This window comes from Narcine bancroftii, chromosome 11 (genome assembly GCF_036971445.1).
Source record: "Narcine bancroftii isolate sNarBan1 chromosome 11, sNarBan1.hap1, whole genome shotgun sequence".
NCBI lineage: Eukaryota > Metazoa > Chordata > Chondrichthyes > Torpediniformes > Narcinidae > Narcine > Narcine bancroftii.
This window is the reverse complement of record NC_091479.1, coordinates 14,796,207-14,821,889: the sequence shown is the minus strand read 5'-3', so window position 1 is coordinate 14,821,889 and position 25,683 is coordinate 14,796,207. Positions and strand designations below refer to the sequence as shown.

Below are 25,683 nucleotides of genomic sequence, written 5' to 3'. Positions count from 1 at the left end.
GATGAGGCAACGCTCACGGAGTTAACGTTTCGAATTGACGACCTGTCGGGTTTCTAACTCTGCAACAGCCCCGATTCACTTGTGGTTCGGCGATCTTCTGACTGGCTCTACTGAGTTGTACTGGATGGATCAGTGCTTGGATCTTTGCTGATTGGCACAGAGATGGATAATGAAAACGCTCCGATTGCTGACCTTGTTGGTGACCAATCTTCTGACAGCAGCGCCATCAACAAATCTCAGCCTGGCACACAGGTCCGTGGCAATGATCGAATGCAGCCACTCTCAGCCAGAAGAAACCAAATGGACTTGACTGCTTCACGGTGAAGGGGGCCCGCAAGTTTGAAGAGAGTCCCAAGGGGGCCGAAGCAAGGTTGAAAACGGCTGATGTAACGCATGGACAAGTCAAACCTAGCTGACTGTAGCCCAAGAACTGACCCCTGACCTCTAACTTTATGTCATACTAGTTTGGATCTCGGTTTCTTAGTTCAGTTCTTCAGTAAAATCCCTGTTATCTACCGGGATTGCTTGAGACTGCGCGTTGAGTGAATGAAGAACTAACCACTAGCGGGTGCCAGTTTATTTATTTTCAGTGATTTTTTTGCCAGTTGTTTGAATTCCAGATAACAGGGACTTCACTGTAATTTGCAACAGAAACATTAAAGCTATCTCAGTAATTATTGCAAGACAAAAAATTCATAAGAAATTCCTCACTTTTAATTGTCTGAAAGACTTTGGATTTGAGTTAACAAAAGAAATAACAAACTCTATGTTCATGAAAACATTAGAAGATGCTTGCAAATTAATAACATAGAAGACTAAAATGACGAGATTCATTAAAATATTGGAAAAAAGAAACAAACATGCAAAGAATTAAGAAAATTACGATTTGTGGCAATTCTCTTCTGCAGCACTAATGTAGGAAGGAAAAGAAGTCATTCTTCTATCAGCTTTTTAAGTTCCTGCTCCACCTGCTCCACAAATGCTGGGAAACTCTGATCCAAAAGACAGAGTTTCAAGTAAGGACCCAACTCTTCAGTGGTCAACGCAGATTGCTGATAAGCCAAAGGCAGATTAGAAACTGCACCTCCAAGCATAGACTGTGGGGGAAAATAACAAACAAGTTACAGGCCTCAACCCATTTGAAAATGGAATTCAAGCTACCGGCAACCTCCAGCGACCGGCAAAAAAACCAAATGCGGAAAGTAGGGGAGGCACAGTTTGCTCAGCGGTTAGTGAATCACCTTTACAAGCGATTGGGACCGGGGTTCGAATCCCACGCTGTCTGTAAGGAGTTTGTCTGTTCTCCCCATGTCTATGTGGGTTTCTCCGAGGCTCCCGCCGTTTGAAATGTGCAGGTTAATTGGGTGTAAATTGTGCAGCAGGAGCTCGAAATGGCCTGTTTCTGTGCTGCATGTCCAATTTAGAATAATTTAATTAACAAACTGTGGAAGTTTAAAATTGGCGCCCTCTAGCAGACAGTTCACAAATCCTCGCAACGGTCAATATTTAGCAACCGGAAATTCACTTATCCAGCATCGATGAATCCCCATAAGGTGCTAAATAGCAGTGGTTTTACTGTACCAAAACATCTGATAAAAATGAATTACATCAATTGAATAGACTATACAGTTTATAAAATCACAAGGGGCAGAGAATAGTTAAACATTGGTTTTTGTAGAGCAGGCAAATCTAAAACGAGAGGTGAGAGAGCTGAGAGGGGAAAGATTTCAAAGGGACACAAGGGGCTGTGGGTATATGGGAATGTGCTGCTAAAGGAGGCGATAGAAGCGGAGACAATCGTAACATTAAAAAAAAACATTGCAATAGGTACATTCACCCCTTTCCCACCACCAATTTCGTGTGGGTTAACCAGCTAATTTACTGGGTCCGTTCACTACAATCGTGCGCTGTGAAACGTCCCAACCTGGCAGGGCAAGTTAAATTCCAGTTACATTCAACCCGGCTTGGTCACTTGGTTATCCCCTTACAGTTATCTTTCCCTGAACTAAAAGCGGTTTTCTTGCAGCGGAGGTTGACATCAAAGTCCTTAATCCCCGAAGAGACTGATAATGATGAATGTAATCAAAACATCTCACCCACAAGCCATCAGTTGAAACACAGACAAACAAGAACCCACTTACAGTGTACAACGCAAGGCAGGGAAATACACACACTGCTCCCTCTGCTGGCCACTCAGTTAGTTGTTCTAAATTTGCAGTTGACCTCGTACCAAGAAAGAGGTATGAGTTTGTTGTATGTTTGTGGTGGGCAGGATTGTGGTCTGGGAGCAGCAGCCCAGAAAAAGTTTGGGAACCACTGTTCTTAAACCCTTCCTATCCATCTATTTGTCCAAATGTCTCAGAACTCTGTGATTATGCCAACTTCTATCAACTCCTCTGGCAGCTTGTCCCACCCTCGAGTGAGAAGGTCATTCCTCAAGTCCTATTTTAACGTTGTTCCCTCTCACTTTATACCTATTCCCTCTAGCTCTAAAACTGTCTACTCTGGGGGGGGGGGGGGCAGGGGAGACTGGGAGCGAAAAAAAGAGTCCAAGTTACAGAAGATGTGATGTTGGAAGTCTTAAACACAAAGTTAGATTAATCCATGGGGTCGGATACTGTGGGAATTGAGGGCTGGAACTGTGCAAGTCTGGCAGACATATTTGTATAATCGTTAGCTTAGGGGAGGCGACAGAAGACTGGCAGGTGGCTAATGCTTTGCCTTTATTTAAGGTTGCTAGCAAAATTTAGATCAGTGATGGGTAAATTATTGGAAGGGATTCATGTACGTGCATTTGAGGATTTTAAAAAAAACCCAAACTCTGATTAGGGATAATCAATTTGGCTTTGTGCATCTCTTCAATTTGATAGAGGTTTTTGAAGAGGAGACCATGAAGATTCATGAGGGTTGGGCAGTAGATGTTATCTACATTGTCTTCAGTCAGGCCTTTGACGAGGTTCCACAAGGCAGGTAGGTTAGATAACATGGGATACAGAGTGCGCTAGCCAAAATGGATACAAAATTGGCTTCCAGGAAGCCAGAGGATGATGGTGGAGGATTGTTTTAACAGAGTGGTGGCCTGTCTCAAGGGTTTTAAGCTGGGTTGTTTGTGATTTATGCTAAAGATTTTAGTGGGAAAGTAGATGGTATAGTTTGAGTTTTTGGATGACACTAAAATTGGTGAGATAGTGGCAAACAAAGAAGGTTAACCTGATTTCAATAAGCAGGATTCAAAGTGAAACATAAACAGACTTAAATCTGATTGTTTTGACCTACCTTTGCCAGTTGTTTTATTGACATCCTACCCTCAGAAGGGATGCTTTGTGGGACTGATTGCCCATCCTCTGAACATGCCTGCCAATAAAAATCAAATAAGGTTCCTTAAACATTAATGCAATAGAGACAGGATAATCTGGTGCCTTTTTTCACTTATTTAAGGATGAGTGGGTCCATAAAAAGTAATTGCCGACTCAAGTCCAGTTTATTGTCAAATGATTGTATAAGTACAACCTGGCGAAACAGTGTTGTCCAGTCCTCGGTGCAAGGCGTGCAGCCACACAACCAGACATAATACACATATATACAAACACATATACAAGACAAGTATATTGATTTATTTGTACATGTACAAATAATTCAATGATTAATTTTGTAAATATGAGAGTCTCAGATGGTTAGGGTAGGCAGATCCTTTGGTCATTCAGTGTTCTCACTACCCACAGGAAGAAGCTGTTCATCAGTGGTGCTGGTTCTGATACTCCTGTGTCTCTTTCCCTACAAGAGCAGCTCAAAGTGTGTGTGTGTGTGTGTGTGTGTGTGTGTGTGTGTGTGTGTGTGTGTGTGTGTGTGTGTGTGTGTGTGTGTGTGTGTGTGTGTGAGGGAGATTGAAGGCATCCTCAATGATCTTGCGTGTCCTCTTCAGGATAATGGACCTGGTAGATCATGTCAATGTGGTAGGGAGACTCCAGGGTTCCTCTTTGCCACTCTTATGGTCTTTTGGATTGAACTCCGATCCATTTCTCTACAGCAACCATACCCCACTGTGTTGCAGCTGGCCAAGGCACTCTCTACAGAGCTCCTGCAGAAGGCTGACATGATGGTGGCTGGCTGCATCTCAGTGTAGTACAATTATTGCTAATCATACTTGGTGATGAGACCCCCCTTCCTGAACCACTGTAATCTTTTGGTGAAGGCATTTGCATAATGATACAGGAAAGTAAGTTCAAGGATTTAGATCTCGCAGCAAGAGATGTGCAAGTCACAATGGTTGAAACCAAGAGGGAACAAGCAAGTGGTGTAGGTGTATAGTGTTCTTGGGCTTGGGAGGTGCTGTCAGAATGCCTTGCAGAGTAACTGCAGTGTATTTTATAGGTGGCACGCACTGCAGCAACAGTACGAAATACTGTAAATCAACCTACATTTAATTTACAATTCTCTTGTTTAATCCACCAACTCTAATCCTTGGATGCTTGTTCAATATCCAGTTAAAAAAAATCTTTAAATACTGGGGCAACAAAGTCATTGTTTGAACTTCGTCACACTCCAGCTGAACCCTATCATCCAGCCATGGAAATACATCCTTTCTGCTCACAAGTCGAAGAATTTGAAGCAGACCGTTTACAACCTTTTATATCTGACCTTGAAATAAGCTTCAAGGTGTGTATTGTTAGTCTTGGTGGGACAATTCAAGGAAAGCGACATGCTTATCTTGCTCAACCTTGATCGCTTGTGCGCAGAAAATATTACCAGCAACTTTTCATCAAAAATCTGGACATTATGCAGACCCTGTTGGAGGTTGACACCTGCTGCTTCATTATCAAAGGAGCTCTGAACGGAGCCAAGAGCTGCCAAGTGTCAACACAGACCAAAACTGACCTTATTACAGGATGCAGTTATTGATCTCTGAGGGCTTCCTGCAGAGATGCGATAGCGCTGTGATGACTGGTTTCCAATAACAACTAATTTCCTGAATGGCAGATCTCAGTCGAGTCATTGAAGAGGTCTCCATGCGTTCCCCTGACTTTAGTTTGGCAGCTATTTCAGATACCATTGCAAAGATAGGAGATAACTAAGAGGTGGAGGATTTCAAGTGATCTCCTACTTCTGTTGAAACTCATCTTAAATCTGCAGATTATGACAGCTGGATTCAGTCACCAACACCGGCACAAATAATGATGCTTCTCACACTGTGCAACTTTTCATGCAGTCTACTCTGTAGCGCCACTTGCAGATTAAGTTGTTGGCCAGTGATGCATGAGATTTCACTGAGGCATTCATGTTATCGAGAGGGATCATTTCAAACACTTTGATGGTATGTCAACATTACACTGCTGAACAAACACCAACACAAGTTTAACGAGAGGGCTTTACCATCAATTAGGACGAGGTAATAGGTGTTACTTCACCCTCTGCTATCTTACCTCTGGCTCCAGACTTCCAATTTGGTGGCTTGCTGACTGACTCAGCAGTAGCGCTTGATTCACGCATCTTCCCTCATGATTCTGTACATCTAGGTACAGAAGTAGTTTTTGCACACAGTTAGAGCAGTTCTCCAGGGCTTGCTCGTGTGAATCACCACTGAACTGCACTCGAAACATGCGACTTTCATTCTATCAGAGGGAAGGGGGGAAAAAGAAGGAAAATTACAAATGTGCCCTTTTTCCAATTTTCAGTTTTACAGAATAGAATAATTTTCATTTTCTCTATACGAACTGTCAAAACTTATTGGAATGAAATATATTTAGATCCTCAAGTTTTGTAAATTGAAAGGTATACATTTCCAAAACTTCTATTCTTAGATGTCACAGCATAGTTTCACAGCACGAACTCTCAAATTGCTTAAATTCATCACTAGATTTTTAGTTTCTCTGCCAGATAAATGGAAGTCAAATATTATCTATTTGACAGTTGTTTAAAGACACAATCAACAATTATGTTTGACAGGGTAGTGCTGAGAGGGTAAATTGTCTTTGAAGGAAGACTTCAAAAACTGGGATGATTTTCCTTGCCAGTTAGAAAGAAACAATGGGGCAGCAAATTCAAGTTTATTTATCACGTGATATAATAGTACAACCCGACAAGTCTTCTCCAGTCCGCAGTGCAAAACAGGGCAAACATACAATGCACCTTATGCAATGCAGTGATAAATATACAAGACAAGTTTTAAATACATATTAAAATAAATATTAATAAAAATATTGAATGTACAAAGAGTAAACAGATTGTACTTCCGATTTGCAGTTCCATTGAAGTCAATTTGATATCTAATCAGTAAATTAAAATCGAAGATTAAAAATTAAATTAAATACATACTGTTATATACTCATGTAATTATCAAGTTTTGTGAGACAATTTTTCAGGTCAAATTTGGGGGGGGGGGGGTAGAGTCAACTTTTACATGGACACTACCTTTGACTGCAGTTAAGTACCTGCATCGTTCAAGGCATCGGGAGCTCAAATAGCCGGAACCGGATGGCAAGTTCACTTTCGGAACATCAGGAGCTCAGATGGGCAGATGGCCGAGGCAAAGATCCATGGTTAGGGCATCAGGAATTCAAATGGGCGGGTAGTCAGGGAATCAGAAGCTTGGATGGGCAGGCCGCTGAGGCAGAGATCCATGGCTGGGGTATCATGAGCTCGGATGGGCGGTTGGTCAGGGTATTGACCTTTGCACAGATATGAGGAAAATACGTGATTTTGGGGCCAAAAAAGGGATCGGTTCGACTTTTACACAGGAGCAACTATTACATGTGTTTATGGCAGGAAAACAAGTTCTAGCAAAGTCCTAAGAGAAAAAATTTCTTACCTTAACTTTAGATCCAAACAACACACAGTCTCTCTTACGTACTGCCTTCCACCACTTGTGAGCTTCCATGAGAGAAAATCCTTCCTGAAAAAATTAAGACCCTAGTTCAGCCCCAAGGTGGACCTCTGTGCAAACACAGTAAACAAGAATATTACTTCGGGTCTTGCTTTGAATGTAATCCTGGTAAAGGGTACAAATCTCTTCAAGTTGTACATGAAATAAGCATGAAACATAGCAAACATGAACATTTAGTTGAAGCAGACTGAAATTTTTAAAACGCACAAGTTCAAAGTCAGAATGGACAGTGGAGCTCAGCTCGATACGTGCATTGCTTCCCTGAAAATTGGATGGTGAAAAAGCAAGTCCAATTGAGTCAATGTCTGAGGAATTGATATGCCACTATGCCATCGTGAATTTATTCAGAAAACATTTCATGATCCCGATTTATAAATAGAGGAATTGAAAGTACAAGAGGTACACCAATACTTTTTTGAACATCCAATTAGTTGTCCACTGATTAATTCCAGGGTCCACAATGTAGATAGAGGGTAGTAACCTCTTGCTACCTTTAAAAAGGTGATAATGCACCTTGAAGTACTTAGTCCAACTAAAGTTCCGTGTTATCCTCGGGATTTTAAAATAAAGAAACAAATTATGACAGACTGCAGAACGTATTCATTCAATTATTAACTGGAGTTTTGTTGCATATAAAACCAGACATCCCAACCCAAGAGTGATTTTAGATAAAAGGGAACATTAAAATTGTAGACCGCAATGCTGAAGAATGTGTGCCATTTTTATACCACTGGTTCAAATAATATACGATTGAATCCAAATAGAGTGGATAAACAAAAAAAAAAACAATGCACATTTTTAAAATCAGTTGACTGCAAGACTAATTTAGAGGTTTTCTTTAAACAAGTAACAATAGAGGGATATGAACTGTTTTACACAATACTAATGGGTGTCAACATACTGCTCAAAGCAAAAAAGACAATTACAGTTTTTAAAAATCAAGAAGCTGGAGGCGAAACAAGGCATTAGCATGGTTTTAAATTATGATTCGGTAAAATTAGTAGATGCCCGATAAAGTGAATTTTCCTTTTGCTGGAGATTGTGTTGCGTGATTGGTGGACTAACAGCAAGAAATGCCAATTTTAAACTTCGGTATTTTTTTTTAACCAATTTTTGTCATGTTTTGCTGGTTGCTTGAGGCTAATGGTTACTTGAATTCCGGATAATGGGGTTTTACTGTAATTCAAAACTTTTATTCACATAAAGCAAATGTTAATACATCATAAAAGGGCAATATTAGATTAGTAAAATCAGAATAGCACAGAAAGAGGGCCTTACCCTACAATATTTGTACTGATCTATTTTAAATGGACCATTCAACTCACCGATTTGAAATGAACACTGAAGAAGAAAAAAATCAAGAGGGCTACTATTTAGTATCCTGGTGTTATTAGCTATTAAATTTTTAACTAATTATAACTAGAATCACTGACCTTACTCAATATTTGGGCCAATAGCTGTTGCACGAGAACTCATTGCCCTAATGGCCAATCGTTTCAATTCCACGCCCTACTCCCACGCCGATTTATCTGTCCACGGCCTCATGCACGACCAAACCAAGGCGGGTAACTTGGAGGAACAACACCTGATATTCTGACGGGGCACTCTCCAACTGGATGGCTTTGCAATTCCATTACACCACTCGCCTGTGTCCCTCTCTTTCCACATCCCTCTGTCTCCTTTCATCCAGCCCTCAACCCCTTCCCTCTCCCCTCATCATTTCAGTTTTCTTCCCCCTCTTGTGCCTCTCTCCCATATCCAGCTACTGAACCTGTGCCCCTCCCCCTGTCCCACCTCTAACCATTTTATTCAGGCACCTGCCTCCTTTTTCTCATTCCCTGATGAAGGGCTTAGGCCCAAAACATTGACTATATATCTTTATCTCCTCTGGAAGCTGCGAGACTGGCCAAGTTCCTCCATCAATGTCCTACTTCCTACAATGGAACATTCAAATGTCACCTGAACGCTGGCTGATTTTGCAGAGTGGAACGAGGAAGGAAGTTTTCAGCCAGTCTAGATGCAATTCTGAATTCTGTCACCTTACTGTACATCAAAGAGTTGCTGGACGCGCAATGCATCTGGCATTTTGAGAGGGCTGACAAAACAGATAAGTGAATTTCTCCACTGCGTGCTGGTTACATGTTACAGCAACAGTCAGCAGAATGATGCATCTATTTTATTTGCACGAGGTGTTGCAGCTTGCATAGAGGTGACCTATGGAAGATCGTCCAACGGGCAAACTTTGCACCGTGGCGCAGGTTTTTCCATCACAGAATTGGACTTGAGGACTTCTGTCACCCTCGTTCTGCTTCTCAGGCATATCTGAGAGACTTAAGTTCTTGGAAGTTTCTGGGCATCTATGAAATAATGTGCACAAGCTTAATTTTGGAAAAAACAGCAGGACAGATAGAAAGAACAGTACAGGAACATAAATGCAAATTCTTAGTTTGCACAATTAGGATCAAGTCTATGAATATTCAGAACATTCTTGCATTTCTCACTGAATAACTAAAAATACTGCATATAACAGAATCAAGGATCACAGGTAAATTTGTTCTTTTTTCGAGCCATTGACCTTATTTGGAGGGATTTTTTTTTTTTTTTAAAAATCACTACTCTCACCTTTATAGCTCATTAAATTTATAAATGAAGTTTCCAGATCGTCCATTTTTTTTCAGGACTTAGGAAATTTGAACACCTCTGCAGTGTAAATGTCATTGGTTCCTAGAAAAATAGCATGCTTGAAATCAAAATCACATCCAGTACAGATCAATGTACTTCAATAAAATCATCACCTCACAAAAAGACTCCATCCATATTTTTTTTTTCTTTTCTAACTGCTATTTTAATTGTCTCTCATTTCCAGTGCACATTATATCGTCATTTATGATAGCTTACGTTACTCCTTGTTCCATCTGAATTACTTCAACCACTACCCACAGAATAATTATCCACCACAGTGGCATCTTAAAGATGACAAGACAATTACAGTTGAGGAAGGCCAGAGACATCACAAGCATCAGTCTTCACTCCACTGAGGACATATGCAAGATTGGGGGGCAGGGGTCCTTAAGAAAGCAGCCTCTATCCTCAAGGACCCCCATCACCCGGGCCATGCCTTCATCATACTGCTACCATCAGGTCGGCGATACAGGAGCCTGAAGACGAGCCCTCAGCAGCACAAGGACAGCTTCTTCCCCGCTGCCATCAGATTCCTGAATGATCAATGAACCACAGGCGCTACCTCACTTTGTCTTCTTTTGCACCAACGTATTTTGAAATGTAATTTATAGCACTCTAAAGTAATACACAAAATATTGGTTAAGATGAGAGCAAATATTCAGCCAGCAGAGAGCCTTGGTTGTGCTTTGCTCGTGGCAAACGTTTCAATAAAGTTGTGTGAAACAGCAATGACGTCGCCCAGGACGAAGAGCTGGTTGACGCCGCTCGCTGTTTTGGTGACTCTCTTCGTGCTGTTCACTAAGAGCCGCCCCAAATCAGAGGCTTTATCTGTAAACTTAGGAGGAGTGGACTAATTATCTATAATATTATTGTTCCTCTTTCGGGCGGCTCCGTGGAGGGGGAGGAATCTGCAGATGCAGCGATGGTAAAATGTTTTCAAAGAATGTGACTGAAAATAAAGTACTTTAAGGTTTACATTCATGCAAATGAAGTTTGTTCAGTGCAAGTACAGTGTGGTATTTTTGACTTTTACCACTGTTTATTCTTAATGAAGATTTATTAGTTAGGCGTTGTAAGCACAAGTCTCAAGCATCCAGAAAATACACTTATTCAGCATCTATCATCCCCATAAGTACAGGACGCCAGGGTTTTTTTTTTGACTGCACTTGTTCTTCTATGAACATACCAAAAACACATCTAGCAATTATTAGTTTGCCGTCTGTGAGAATTTTATTGTTCATAAATTGTCCATCACATCGAGTGTAAAGCATATTAAACACTTCACGGCTCGTGAAAGCCCTTCAGTTTGTTCTGAAATAGAGATGGAAACTAATATACAACTGCAAGTCACTCATCTTAAGACAATATTATTTATAAACCTCAGTCGAAAACACAGTTTACCTCTTTTTTTTTCTCAAGAGCAGGACAATTAGCTCTTGGATGTCTATATTCCAACTCCTTTTCTTATCTCTTCCCCACAATCCTTATTTCACCAAAATTAGGCAATCTTGAAAAATTAATTTATCTGTAACATCTTATGGGAAGAAGTCCTGAATTAAAACTACCCGTTGCCTGCAAAACATTGTCTTATGAAAAGCCCAGCTTTAAGATGATGCATTTATTTTGTTCTGAATTATTCCACAAGGAACAGGTTGTACCTTTATTGTCAAATAGTACCGAACATGTGTCATTACACAAAATTGCCGTCTGCCTGCCATCAGGCAGACAAAGAGTCATCATTAATGTCATCCGGTGCCCCGAAAAGTGAGAGGGAAAGAGAAGCAAAAGAGAGCCCTTTCAGTCACTGTGGGTCCACAGATTCCCCTCCTGAGCTCCCGCAGCCAACACATACTCCTGTTTGACCCATCAGCAACCTGAGCTCCAGATACTCCAATGTAATCAGGAAGCCTACAGGACCCAAGGCCCTTCAGGAGCCCTTCTTGCTCTCTTGAATCCCGGCTTCGGCACCTGATTCCCACAAGCCAGTCTCCAGCAGCCCACAGCCCGTGCGGTCCCCTGACTGCAAGTCGCCAGCAGCCCGCATGGATCCGTCACCTCCTCTGCTTCTCCTTCTCAGTGGAGAGGTCCCCATACCCCCCCCCCCCCCATTTCTGGCGCCCTGCACTAGTCTGCTGTTCCAGGGAGTCTGCAATCCTCGTGACCGCTGCCGAGCACAGGTGTCACCATCTTGGGCACAGAGCCCATGTTTACAGGATTTTGCCTACAAACACCATCAACTCCTAAAGCGTTTAACATGTACGCGAGCCATTGGGGTATGAGGACAGGGCAGTTCAACCCTTAGGAGTAGTCCTGTTTGTACTCTCTCATGTCCACATGATGCAGCGGCTCAAGTAGTGCCACTCTCTATTACATTTAGGTTTATTGTCAGAGTCCAAACATGACATCACATACAGGTGCAAATGTAAGAGTCCTTAAATGAGTTTCTGATTGGGCTGGTTGAGGAGTGATGGTGGAGGGGAAGCACCTGATGGTGCGTGTCTTTTTGCCACGTACCTCTTTCCAGCGAGAACAGAGCCTGTGCTGGGTGGTGCGGATCCTTGATGATTGATGCTGCTCTCTGGTGGCAGCATCTCCTGTTAATGTTCACCAGTGATACCCTGAACAGTGTCCACCACCTTTTGCAGGACTTTACACTCGGGGGTTTTGGTGTCCTCATACCGGACCATGATGCAGCTGGAGTCACCATCTCGGAGGACCTTTCCTAGACCCAACACACCAATGGCATCATGAAGAAAGCACATCAGCACCTCTGCTTCCCAAGAACAAATTTGCTCATTCTCTCCCTCTGAACCCTACTGGATTGTGCACCTCTGGCTTTCCTTTCCCGAATTCAACAAAGAGCTCGTTGGCAAATTGGTAGATGTTGGACTGATCCACAGTCATAGGTGTGAAATGAGTAGAGCAGTGGGCTAAGAACACAGCCCGTCTTGCTCCGGTATTGATGCAGATTGCGGAAGAGATGCCTTACCAATCTTCACGGATGGTGTCTGGAGGCAAAGAAATCCATGATCCAATCACATAGTATTGCCATCGTGAAGAAAGCACGTCACTGCTTCTGCTTCCTCAGGTGTTTGCGTAGGTTTGGTTTGACACCAGAAACGCTGGTAAATTTCTGACCGGCTGCATCATTTTATGCTATGGGGACACCAATACCCCTGAGCGTAAAACCCTCCAAAAGGTAGTGGACACAGCCCAGGACATCCCAGGCAAAACCCTAACCCGCAAAGAGATCATTGCTGTTGGAGAGGAGCAGCAGCAATCATCAAAAGGCCCAAACCACCCAGCACACGCTCTTTGCTGCCATCAGTAGAGGTGTCGGTGCCACAACTCTCGCACCACCCGGTTCAGGAACAGCTGCTCTCCCCACCCCCCCCCCCCCCCCCCACATCAGACTCCTCAACGACAAACTCAATCAGGGACTCATTTAAGGACACTTGATTTTCTCGGTTTTGCACATTTTTGTTTTAACATTCATTATCTGTTTACAGTTCTTGGTTTTTATGTATTTGCTGTTTGAATGTGATCTCATGTACGAACACTATTATTTTAACCATCAAAAAATTCATGAGGTCAGTGATTCACGAGGAAAGCCAAACATTATTCACAGTTTGGATAATGTCTAAACTGCTAAAGTACAAGAGTCTTCCTCGGAATCATTCTTAATTGTGCACTCTTTGGGGAAAAATGTAGCTGATGTATATAACATCACTGCACAGCAGAGGGCAGAAGAGGACACCGTATTCTTCAGCACATTTTCCCTGCCCTTATTCACATGACTATCATCTACAGCAGTTTCTGTTTTCGAAGGAAGATTGGTAAGTTTTATATCCATAATAGGAGACTGCATAATATATTAAACAGTAATATTTTCTATTTCAAGTTCCAATATTTGCATTTCTAGAATTCCCATCAAGATCTATGAGAATTCACAAAGGTACTGGAAATAATTACCCCATGCTCTGAGTGAATAATTGCAAATCTCTCCCATTTAAAACTTTGGCCATCATCTCTCAGAGCACTATTCTCAAGTCCAGGCATGTCTTCAGTCAGAAGGAGGTCACAAAATAATGCTTCAAAACTCAACATTATACATTTTCCACTGCTTTCTTTTGCCATATTAATACCCTAGCAGGCAGAACTGCAAGAAAATTGCACTGCAGTCGCCATTCTTGAAATGCAAGGGAGTCAGTAATCAATCTGTGAAACCAGACCTAATCATGGTTCTCTCTTACAATTCTTTTTATTTATCCAGGGGTGTGGATGTTGCTAACATAGATGGCATTTATTGTCCTTCCTCATTCCACTGACCCACACCCAAACTGAGTGTTTTATTAGGCGATTTCAGTTAAATCAGGTCCATTCTTTACTCCATCATAACACAGGAACGAGCTGCCAGCTGAAGCTGAAATGGTGAATGTGGGCTCAGTCTTAACACTTAAGAAAAAATTGGTCAGGTACATGGATTGGGTTGGGGAGGTATGGACTGGGTTCAGGTGAGTGGGACAAGGTAGCATAACAGTTTAGCACAGACTAGAAGGGCCTGTTTTCTGCGCTGTAATGTTCTATGGTTGTTGGAGACCAAGTGGCCCATTTCAGATTCCAGAGTAACGCCACGAGTCCTGCCACCTTGCTCTTCCTTCCTGAAGCCCAACACTTCAGCCATTCCCAAATGCCCATCAACTCCCCTTTGATTCTGCTACTAAACCAATATTAGAATGTGGAACAATACAGCAAAGGAGCTGCCCTTTCAGTTCATGATGTCTGAGCTGACCACAATTAAACTCCTGCTACCTTCTGCACAGGGCAAGTACCTCATAAAAGTTGTTTATTTGTATTAGTTTCCAACACCTTCCTACCCCCCCCCCCCACACATGAAAAAAAACTTTATTCAAAATAACTTGTTTACAAAAAAGAAAACTGTTCAGTCTTTTCATATTGTTGTGTCACATCCATCTTCGTTACATATGCTCTCTTGTTACACCATTACTTCAGCCCCTCAATGCTCAGTAATGGGAGGACATTAGACCGTGGTGCTTCCCCACAGCACCTTCGCATTGGCTGCGCAAGCCTCAGTGCTCAAACAGCACCCTCGTGTTGGCTGCGCCAAGCCTCGTGCTCCCCTCAGCACGCATCCTGCAGCCTGAAATGTGCCAATCGGCAGCATTCCCTCACTGACATCTCCGTGTGCTGAAAGACCAACAAGTTTCAGGCAGATGAAAGGGTGACTTTCACTGCTGATAAAGGCACAAACATCCACTAGGTTCAACAGGTCCACTATATTGGCAAGGTGGGAGATGGCCTCAAATTCAGGGAATAGATTTACGATGGAGATTAATTGCTTTTACTAGAATGTTACCCCTGATGTCTTCCCTAAACTTACCTCCCTAACTTTAGGCATTTGCCATTCCTGCCCTGGGAAACAGGCACTGACTGTCCACCCTATCTATGCCTTTCATACCTGTCCAAGTTCTTTTAAATGATAAAATTGAGCCTGCCTTTAACACAAGAGTTAGAATTGTGGGGAAGGAACGAGGCAGGCATGCTTTGGATGAGCTCTCTGTGAAGAATTTAAAAGATGGTTTAAAGGTTAAAATTAAGATTTTTTCCCCCCACTGTAGACAAACAAAAATGAACTCTAAGAAGCCAAGGCAGGAAAAAAAAAAATCAAAATCGGAAGAGACACCAACGCAGCCAGGAACGTTGAGTGAAAGCCCAAAATTGAGTGGCACAAGGGCGTTTGGGACCGACTTAGCTTGGCAGTGCTTTGTGAGGAGGGGGGGAGGGGGTCTGCTCGAGATCTGAATATAATCCTAGATAAGATGGAAGCTTTATGCAATCATTTCGTGGGCATTGAAACCACAGTGAGAGGCATGTCAGAAAAGATGATTGAATTCAGAGTCAACTGATGATTTAATGGAATGAATGGGCCAAGAGGAAGTTGACTCGGCTTAAACGCAAGCTTAAAGCTTTGGAAGATGACGTGGAGAAGTGGGACTTGGATAAGCAAGATATGCTGGATACGACGGGCACATGGAGAATATCAGCAGGGGATGTGATAATGTTCGGATTTTATTGTTTTGAAGGAAGGGACCGAAGGGAGAGATCCAGTGAGCTTCTCGGAAACTTGGATCCCACGGAAAACTACAAATAGAGAGGGCTCATTAGAACCAAAAGATCTGACGAGCAGTAACCAGTTTTGGTAAGACTTTTGGGAGCACCATTTGATTACTGCAAGCAACAGAATGGCCCACTTGAAATTGACGGCAGGAGGATGTTATTCTTTCAAAACCATAACCCAACTTTCATCAAGCAAAGGAAGGCATTCAATTATTTAAAAAGGCGATTGTGGTCAAAGAATATTAAATACTCAATGATATATCATGCAACTCTGAAGGATGGCAATCAACATTTTATCAAGGCAAAGGAAGAAATTAAAGATATTAAACAAGATTAAGAATAAAAGTTTACAATGGACCAAGTAAAAAGTGTACTTTTTCCAAACTGTCTTGTATTTATTAAATGCTATGGAAATTTGCACAGAGAAAGAGCAAGAACTAGGTTGAAAAAAGTAGCAGCAGGTGATGACGCCGGTCTAATGGCACCAGGAGAGAAGGAGTTTTGCAAGATGGCGCCAATGGAAGATTCCACGGGCTTCTGGGATTTCTTGTTTAAGTCACCGTCAGAGCAGGAGCCAATTTTTTTTTTTTTTTTTAAAGGGGAAATAATTATTTGAATAATCAAAAACATTTTATGGCTGGACAATATTTGTTTAAAAACTGGTGTGGATAGAACGTTAAGTTTATTAGTCTGAATGTTAACAGGCTAAACGGGCCGGTGAATAAGAAAAGGGTCTTGACACACAAAAAAAAACTAAACCAATGTTTCCTGCAGGAAACATTTTTCTAAATTGGAACATGCTAAATTAAAAGAGGATGGGTGGGCAAGTAATATCGTCTTACTTTGGTTCAAAGGCAAAAGGAGTAGCAATTTTAATTAATAAAAATGTACCAGTGACAGTAGAAGATGCATTGGTTGACCAACCCAGAAGGTTTGTAATGGTACATTGTAAAATTTATGCAGAATCTTGAACGTTTATGAATATTTGACAAAATATATTGGTCAGGGGATTTTAATTTCTCTCTCGATCCAATATTGGATAAATCAGGAAGAACAGTAACGAGGGAGAAGGTCGCAGAAGCAGCGTTATCATTTATAAAAGATTTAAATCTGATTGATAGCTGGAGGCAGCTCAACCCCACAGAGAGGGACTTCTTGTTCTACTCCAGAGTCCGTGACTCACATGCAAGGTCCGATTTATTTTTAATGTCTGCACAGTTAAAAAGGAGTGTGGTAAAAACGGAACACTTGGCAAGGCTATGTCAGACCATTAACCTTAACTACTGCAATAGTGGAAAAACAAGAAAATGTGTACAGATGGCGTCTTAATGCCACATTGTTGAAAAAGGCAGACTTATTCGGAGAAAGGTAGAACTATTCTGTGAGACAATCTCTCTTCCACCGATAACAACTTTTTGATATGGGATACGCTTAAAGCTTATCTGAGAGGGCAAATTATACAAAATTTGGATGTTTTGAGAAAGAGATAATAGAACTGGAGAAAGAATATCAGAGGACGGGTTGACAAGAAAAATATAGACTCTTAGAGAATTTTAAAAAAAGACATAAGTCAGATTTATTAGATAATGAGATGGACGAGCTCCTAGTGAACGTTGAGCTTCCAAAATTAGAGGTGAGAGAACAGACAGAGTTAGATGCCAATTTCACAAGAGTTGAAATTGAGGAGGGTCTGAAGACCCGGCAGGCTAACAAGTCTCTGGGGGGAGGATGGGTTCCCACCTGAGCTCTATAGACAATTTAAGGATTTGTTGATTCCTCTTGTAATGGAAGTGCTAAACTGGGCAGTGAAGACTCAGACTCTCCAGGATTTTTTCCAACAACTGTTATTACAATGTGACTAAAAAATAAACAGGGACCCATTAAAAAAACCTCATCGTACAGACTTATCTCACTTTTGATAGCTGATTGTGAGATACTGGCGAAGACGTTAGCTAATGGAATGGGACAATAGTTATCTAAAGTGATACATACAGGAAGACACTCTCAATTAGTCTGAGTAGGCTATTCAAAATAATACGTATGGCTAAATCAAAATTGAATTCCAGTAATAATAGTCTCCCTTGAATTAGAAAAGGCATTCGACCGCTTAGAATGGCCTTTCTTCTTTAAAATGTTGGGAGAAACCTGGAATAAGTCGTTTATAAATTGGATAAAAACTATCATAAACCACAAGCCAAAATTATAACTAATAGTCAAATGTCAGCAGTTTTCCCTCTGAGTAGATCAAGTAGACAGGGGTGTCCCTTGTCCCCAGCATTTTTCCTTCTTGTGATTGTACTGGTGGCAGAGATTACAAGGAGAAATCAAGGCAGGTTGAAAGTCAATCTCAGTTAGCCCGCCCAGATTGCTATTGGCTCCTTTGAATGTATGCACACCTCACCACTGGCTCCCTTAATTACCTTCCCTATTTTGGGAATACCTGAGTCTGTCCCTCCAACTGCTGCACAAAGACAATCGCACGGAGAAGTTGGCAAACCCAAGCTCCTTTCCAGATCACATGTGAGATGGCGCAGGAGAATTAATCACAAGGTGTGTCCTAGTAACAGGTTGGGACCTTACTGTGAGGCACACGCACAAATCGATCACCGTAACTTCTAACTAATTGAAGTGCCGTACCTACACCGGGGCGGGGGGTGGTCGGTACTATTGTAGCATCTTTCTGCTCCAATACAGTAAAAGTCCAAATGCCAGAAATCCAGACCACCTGAGAATCTGGACTTGGCGAAAACTCTCAAGCTTCTTCAATTTAGCGGGCTTTTGTGTGCAGGCACAAGTGCTGGGGATGCACAGAAGCAACTGTACACAGCATTCAAAAGTATTTAAAGGAAGCAGAAGGAGGGTTTTTGTCATCCTTAAATTTGTATTTTAACAGTACTGTCCAAAAATCCAGACCGACCCAATGCTTGAGCAGTCCAGATTTTCGGAGTTCTACTCCAAATAGATCACGGTGTGTAGCAAATATTGGCACTGATTTTTTTTTTAAAACAAGAGACACAGCACAGTAACAGGGCCATTTCGGCCCACGAGTCCAATTTACACCCAATTGACCTATACCCCGGTACGTTTTGAACAGTGGGAGAAAACCAGCGCCACTGGGGAAAACCCACGCAGACATGGGGAGAACGTACAAACTTTACAGATAGCGCAGTATTCAAACTCCAGTCCTGGTCACCAATCGGTTATTGCATCTGAAGCAAATGTACCGCACGAGTCTTGTCTGACGGTGCGCGCGCCCTGTTGCCACTTTCCACCCCACCACAGGCAAATAAAGAGAGTTTGTCACAATCAACCTGCGGTCAGACTTGCTGCCAGCTCAGACCCGCCAAACTTGTTTCTCCCATCACACACGCAAAAGACCCTCGTTTAATAAATCAAGAATACCGGCTTCTGCTTCAATAGGATTATGAATGAACACAAAAATGGTGCATTTAAATTTTCTTCAATTGCATTGGCTACCTAAAGACCAGGGACCTGCAGAGGCAATGCACAAATATGCTGGAGAAACTCAGCAGGTCACGCAGCAACCAAAGGAAGTCAACCAAAGTTTCAGGCCTGGGCTGGCAGAGGCTAGACAACATTACTCTGGGTCATTTTTCAATTTCAAAGACTTCCTGAGCCACACTTACCAACAAGGTTGTCCCACCCTGAGAGATAAGGAAATGCCCTGAGTGCACAATCAGCAAGGTGATAAACCCCTTTTCCAGGCATGATTCAATAACCTGAAAGCGAAGAAAAAGCATGGTCATTGCAGCACTGTTAAAAATACATTCACAGCATTTTGAAATCTATGACGCTCTCGAGTGTAGAACATCAGGAGATCCAGGGGGGGACCACTCTTCACTGACCATCAATGGCTCCACATCGAGGTAGTCAAGAGCACCGAATTCCTTGGTGTGCACCTGGCGGAGGATCTCTCCTGGTCCCCCAACATCAGATCCATTGCCAAGGCGGCCCAACAACGCTTTTACTTCCTATGGAGGTTGAGTGAAGTTCAGCTTCATCTCTCGACCCTCAATACATTTTACAGGGGATGCATTGAGAGCATCCTATGTAATTGCATCACTGACTGGTTCGGAACTGTACTATCTCAGAATGCAAGTCTCCACAGCAAATCGTAAAGACTGCTGAGGGGATTACTGGGGTCTCTCTCCCTGCCATAATGGACATTTATAATGGCCGTTGTGTAAGTAAAGCCATAAACATCATGAAGGACTCCATGCAACAGCTTTTTCCCCCCAAGCCACGAGGCTTCTGAACTCTGAGGACACAGGGACAATGTAATATGATATTATTTATTAAAAAGTTTCTAATGTAATTTATCCATGTAAATAACCAGCTCCACAGTCCAGAGAAACGCTATCTCACTTTCACTGTACTCTGCAAAGTTTATGGTATGAACGACTAATAAATGCAACTGGTCTTGAAAACCCTCCCCACCATCAAGAATATCTACAGGGAACACTGACTTTGGAGAACAGCAGCAATCCACATGGATCCACAACACCCAGCACACACTCCGTTCTCACTGCTACCATCAGGAAAGGGGTATAGGTGCCACAAGACTCGCATTACCAGCTTCTACCCCACCACCATCAGACTCCACAACAGCAAACTCAAATTAACGAAAGGAGAAGGAAATGAAAAGAATTGACTCAGTGGAATTTCTTGTTTATTTTTATTGAATGACAACATTGTTTGACTGGTTTAATGTATCTTAGATTTTGTACTTTAAATGGATGGGGGGGAGGTAGGGAGGGTGGGATGGGAGGAGGGAGGGGGGGGGAGAAAATGACACTGTATATATTTGAAAAGGAAAATGTATGTATCATGGTCAATGTGGTTTATGGTGTGAAAAATAAAAAAATTTAAAAAATTAAAAATCAGGGATTCATTCTTGTACATTTTATTGACTTTTCTCTCTGTATTGTCAGTTTGTTTACATGTGTAGTTGAGTGCAGTTTTTTTTGGCACGACCAATAAGAGGCAATTCTGCCTTGCCTACAGGAAAAAGAATCTCAGGGTGGTATGTAATTACGGTATGCAGAGTCCAGAGATGTGCAAAAGACCAATGCTGCCCACAGCATTCATCATATCCAACAAATGACTCCCACAATCAACCCAAAAAAAATCACCCCCATGCCACCCCAGCAAATAGCCCACACAATTACAAAAGCCTAAATTGCTTTTTACCCAAACCTTCACCACTCTGGCCCACTTCATCTACCCATCACTCCATTCCATTTCACCCACACACCAATTTTTTAATCACTCTGACCCACATCCCCCCACACCGTCAACTTATTCGGACCACTACACCTATCCCCACACTCCTACTATTCCAACCTACTTCACCCATCCCCCCTACATGCTCCCCATCAATCCAATTCCCGTAGATCTACCCCTATGAATACCCCATCATCCAGCCACCCGCAATCCTGTCCCAAATCACCCAATCTGCTCAATCTAACCAGTTACACCCCCCTGTGCCATCCAAACACCCTGGACCAGCCCACTCCTCCCCAGAGCTTGAACATAACCTCAACCAACCCATCCTTCAGGGCCTGAATCCCTCCTCCTCCCACCATTCTCAGGGGCCTGAACACCCCCTTCAATGCTTCGGGGCCTGGACACGCCCCCTTCAATGCTTCGGGGCCTGGACACGCCCCCTTCAATGCTTCGGGGCCTGGACACGCCCCCTTCAATGCTTCGGGGGCCTGGACACGCCCCCTTCAATGCTTCGGGGGCCTGAACCCCCCCATTCTCGGGGGCCTGAACCCCCCCATTCTCGGGGGCCTGAACCCCCCCCCATTCTCGGGGGCCTGAACCCCCCCCATTCTCGGGGGCCTGAACCCCCCCCCATTCTCGGGGGCCTGAACAACCCCATTCTCGGGGGCCTGAACCCCCCATTCTCGGGGGCCTGAACCCCCCCATTCTCGGGGGCCTGAACCCCCCCATTCTCGGGGGCCTGAACCCCCCCATTCTCGGGGGCCTGAACCCCCCCATTCTCGGGGGCCTGAACCCCCCCCATTCTCGGGGGCCTGAACCCCCCCATTCTCGGGGGCCTGAACCCCCCATTCTCGGGGGCCTGAACCCCCCCATTCTCGGGGGCCTGAACCCCCCCATTCTCGGGGGCCTGAACCCCCCATTCTCGGGGGCCTGAACCCCCCCATTCTCGGGGGCCTGAACCCCCCCCATTCTCGGGGGCCTGAACCCCCCCCCATTCTCGGGGGCCTGAACCCCCCCCATTCTCGGGGGCCTGAACCCCCCCCCATTCTCGGGGGCCTGAACCCCCCCCATTCTCGGGGGCCTGAACCCCCCCCATTCTCGGGGGCCTGAACCCCCCCCATTCTCGGGGGCCTGAACCCCCCCCATTCTCGGGGGCCTGAACCCCCCCCATTCTCGGGGGCCTGAACCCCCCCCATTCTCGGGGGCCTGAACCCCCCCCATTCTCGGGGGCCTGAACCCCCCCATTCTCGGGGGCCTGAACCCCCCCATTCTCGGGGGCCTGAACCCCCCCATTCTCGGGGGCCTGAACCCCCCCATTCTCGGGGGCCTGAACCCCCCCATTCTCGGGGGCCTGAACCCCCCCATTCTCGGGGGCCTGAACCCCCCCATTCTCGGGGGCCTGAACCCCCCCATTCTCGGGGGCCTGAACCCCCCCATTCTCGGGGGCCTGAACCCCCCCATTCTCGGGGGCCTGAACCCCCCCATTCTCGGGGGCCTGAACCCCCCCATTCTCGGGGGCCTGAACCCCCCCATTCTCGGGGGCCTGAACCCCCCATTCTCGGGGGCCTGAACCCCCCATTCTCGGGGGCCTGAACCCCCCCATTCTCGGGGGCCTGAACCCCCCCATTCTCGGGGGCCTGAACCCCCCCATTCTCGGGGGCCTGAACCCCCCCATTCTCGGGGGCCTGAACCCCCCCATTCTCGGGGGCCTGAACCCCCCCATTCTCGGGGGCCTGAACCCCCCCATTCTCGGGGGCCTGAACCCCCCCATTCTCGGGGGCCTGAACCCCCCCATTCTCGGGGGCCTGAACCCCCCCATTCTCGGGGGCCTGAACCCCCCCATTCTCGGGGGCCTGAACCCCCCCATTCTCGGGGACCTGAACCCCCCCATTCTCGGGGGCCTGAACCCCCCCATTCTCGGGGGCCTGAACCCCCCCATTCTCGGGGGCCTGAACCCCCCCATTCTCGGGGGCCTGAACCCCCCCCATTCTCGGGGGCCTGAACCCCCCCCCATTCTCGGGGGCCTGAACCCCCCCCATTCTCGGGGGCCTGAACCCCCCCCCATTCTCGGGGGCCTGAACCCCCCCCCCATTCTCGGGGGCCTGAACCCCCCCCCATTCTCGGGGGCCTGAACCCCCCCCCATTCTCGGGGGCCTGAACCCCCCCATTCTCGGGGGCCTGAATGAACCCCCCCATTCTCGGGGGCCTGAACCCCCCCATTCTCGGGGGCCTGAACCCCCCCATTCTCGGGGGCCTGAACCCCCCCATTCTCGGGGGCCTGAACCCCCCCATTCTCGGGGGCCTGAACCCCCCCATTCTCGGGGGCCTGAACCCCCCCATTCTCGGGGGCCTGAACCCCCCCCCTATTCTCGGGGGCCTGAACCCCCCCATTCTCGGGGGCCTGAACCCCCCCCCATTCTCGGGGGCCTGAACCCCCCCATTCTCGGGGACCTGAACCCCCCCATTCTCGGGGGCCTGAACCCCCCCCATTCTCGGGGGCCTGAACCCCCCCATTCTCGGGGGCCTGAACCCCCCCATTCTCGGGGGCCTGAACCCCCCCATTCTCGGGGGCCTGAACCCCCCCATTCTCGGGGGCCTGAACCCCCCCATTCTCGGGGGCCTGAACCCCCCCATTCTCGGGGGCCTGAACCCCCCCATTCTCGGGGGCCTGAACCCCCCCATTCTCGGGGGCCTGAACCCCCCATTCTCGGGGGCCTGAACCCCCCCCATTCTCGGGGGCCTGAACCCCCCCATTCTCGGGGGCCTGAACCCCCCCCCCCCATTCTCGGGGGCCTGAACCCCCCATTCTCGGGGGCCTGAACCCCCCCATTGTCGGGGGCCTGAACCCCCCCCCATTCTCGGGGGCCTGAACCCCCCCATTCTCGGGGGCCTGAACCCCCCCATTCTCGGGGGCCTGAACCCCCCCCCATTCTCGGGGGCCTGAACCCCCCCCCATTCTCGGGGGCCTGAACCCCCCCCATTCTCGGGGGCCTGAACCCCCCCATTCTCGGGGGCCTGAACCCCCCCATTCTCGGGGGCCTGAACCCCCCCATTCTCGGGGGCCTGAACCCCCCATTCTCGGGGGCCTGAACCCCCCATTCTCGGGGGCCTGAACCCCCCCCATTCTCGGGGGCCTGAACCCCCCCATTCTCGGGGGCCTGAACCCCCCCCCCCCCATTCTCGGGGGCCTGAACCCCCCATTCTCGGGGGCCTGAACCCCCCCATTGTCGGGGGCCTGAACCCCCCCTTTCTCGGGGGCCTGAACCCCCCCCCATTCTCGGGGGCCTGAACCCCCCCATTCTCGGGGGCCTGAACCCCCCCATTCTCGGGGGCCTGAACCCCCCCCCCATTCTCGGGGGCCTGAACCCCCCCCCATTCTCGGGGGCCTGAACCCCCCCCATTCTCGGGGGCCTGAACCCCCCCATTCTCGGGGTCCTGAACCCCCCCATTCTCTTGGGCCTGTAGCCCCCCCTCTCTCTCACCTCCCAGGAACCTGGGCCTCCTCCTCCTCGTCCCGGCGCCACGAACCTCGCGTAACGCTTCAGCGGCCACTGAACGCCGGGCAGCGGCTCCCCCGGGCCGACCGCGTCCTGCCCCGATCCCCCGAGCGACGGCGACCCGTCGAACGACGCCATTTCCCGGCCAGGAGAAGAGGGAAAAGCCCGCATTGGTGGAGAAACCTGCCAATCAGCTGCAGCAGCCAATGACCAATCACTGCCTAAGGCTGCTCCGACCAATCGGATGGATGGAGGCGGGGGGGGTGGGTTCACTTTAGACCAATCAGATTACGAGACTGGGCCAACCTGGCCCAGGTGATTCCTGTTAAGGACCTTAATGTCACCAGCTGTTCATGGCTGAGTTTAGAGGGTCCTGTCCCTCTTAATGTCCTCCAAATAGTACTTTGGGGACTTCCATAACTCACTGGGAAAGGACGGTCTGGTCTGATGTTCCCTCCAAGGTTGTCCTTGGGTGTTTAACTAGTATGTTATTGTAGATTTATTGGTGGGGAATTATTCATCACCCACAACACAGGGAAGAGGGGAGGAAGGGGAGGGAGAGGGAGGGGGAGGGGGGGGGGAGGGGGAGAGGGAGAGGGGAGGGAGGGGGGGAGAAGGAGGGGAGGGGGAGAGGGAGGGGAGGGGGAGGGGAGAGGGAGGGGGAGAGGGAGGAGGGGGAGGGGGAGAAGGAGGGGGAGGGGGAGGTAAGATTAAAAAAACAGTGCAGGAGTAGAGATTTCAAATTTCTTATCAAAGTACAATTATGACATCACCTACAGCCCTGATATTTTTTTCCCGTGTGGGTGAGGTAGAATTACTGCTTTTGGTAGTGCAACAAAAATGTACTCAATGTACACGCGTAAACAAACTGACAATCCAAAGAGAAAAGTTTCTTTTTAAAGTGCAAATGTAAAAGTCCTTAAATGAGTCCCTGATTGACTTTTGTGTTTTGGCGGGGGCGGGGGCGGGGGCGGGGGCGGGGGCGGGGGCGGGGGCGGGGGCGGGGGCGGGGGGCGGGGGCGGGGGCGGGGGCAGGGGGCGGGGGCGGGGGCGGCAGCTGTTCCTGAACCTGGTGGTGTGAGTCTTTTTCCTGATGGCAGCAGTTAGAACAGAGCATGTGATGGGTGGTGTGGATCCATGATGATTGCTGCTGCTCTGTTAAGTTCTCTATAGTTGCGAGGGTTTTGCCTGTGATGTCCTGGGGTGGACCACTTTTTTTAACAGGGGTATTGGTGTCCC

At 46.5% G+C, this 25,683-nt stretch overlaps 1 protein-coding gene across 1 annotated transcript; it reads right to left on the bottom strand.

Annotated features, from left to right (window-relative positions):
- Nucleotides 1–692: 692 nt before the first annotated feature.
- Nucleotides 693–24,622, bottom strand: rec114 (REC114 meiotic recombination protein). The gene is made up of 6 exons (XM_069904533.1): nucleotides 24,430–24,622; nucleotides 19,348–19,440; nucleotides 6,806–6,889; nucleotides 5,421–5,609; nucleotides 3,277–3,354; nucleotides 693–1,097 (listed from the first exon to the last, which is right to left on the bottom strand). The coding sequence occupies exons 1-6, from the start codon at nucleotides 24,613–24,615 to the stop codon at nucleotides 933–935; spliced, it is 795 nt and encodes a 264-aa protein (XP_069760634.1). The 5' UTR covers nucleotides 24,616–24,622; the 3' UTR covers nucleotides 693–932.
- Between the last annotated feature and the right edge of the window lie 1,061 nt (nucleotides 24,623–25,683).

Coding starts and splice junctions, on each gene's coding strand:
- rec114 (XM_069904533.1), bottom strand. CDS start 24,615: ATGCGGGCTTTTCCCTCTTCTCCTGGCCGGGAAATGGCGTCGTTCGAC. Junction 19,441..24,429: donor GAGGCCCAGGTTCCTGGGAG/GTGAGAGAGAGG, acceptor CTTCGCTTTCAG/GTTATTGAATCATGCCTGGA. Junction 1,098..3,276: donor CAATAAAACAACTGGCAAAG/GTAGGTCAAAAC, acceptor TTTCCCCCACAG/TCTATGCTTGGAGGTGCAGT.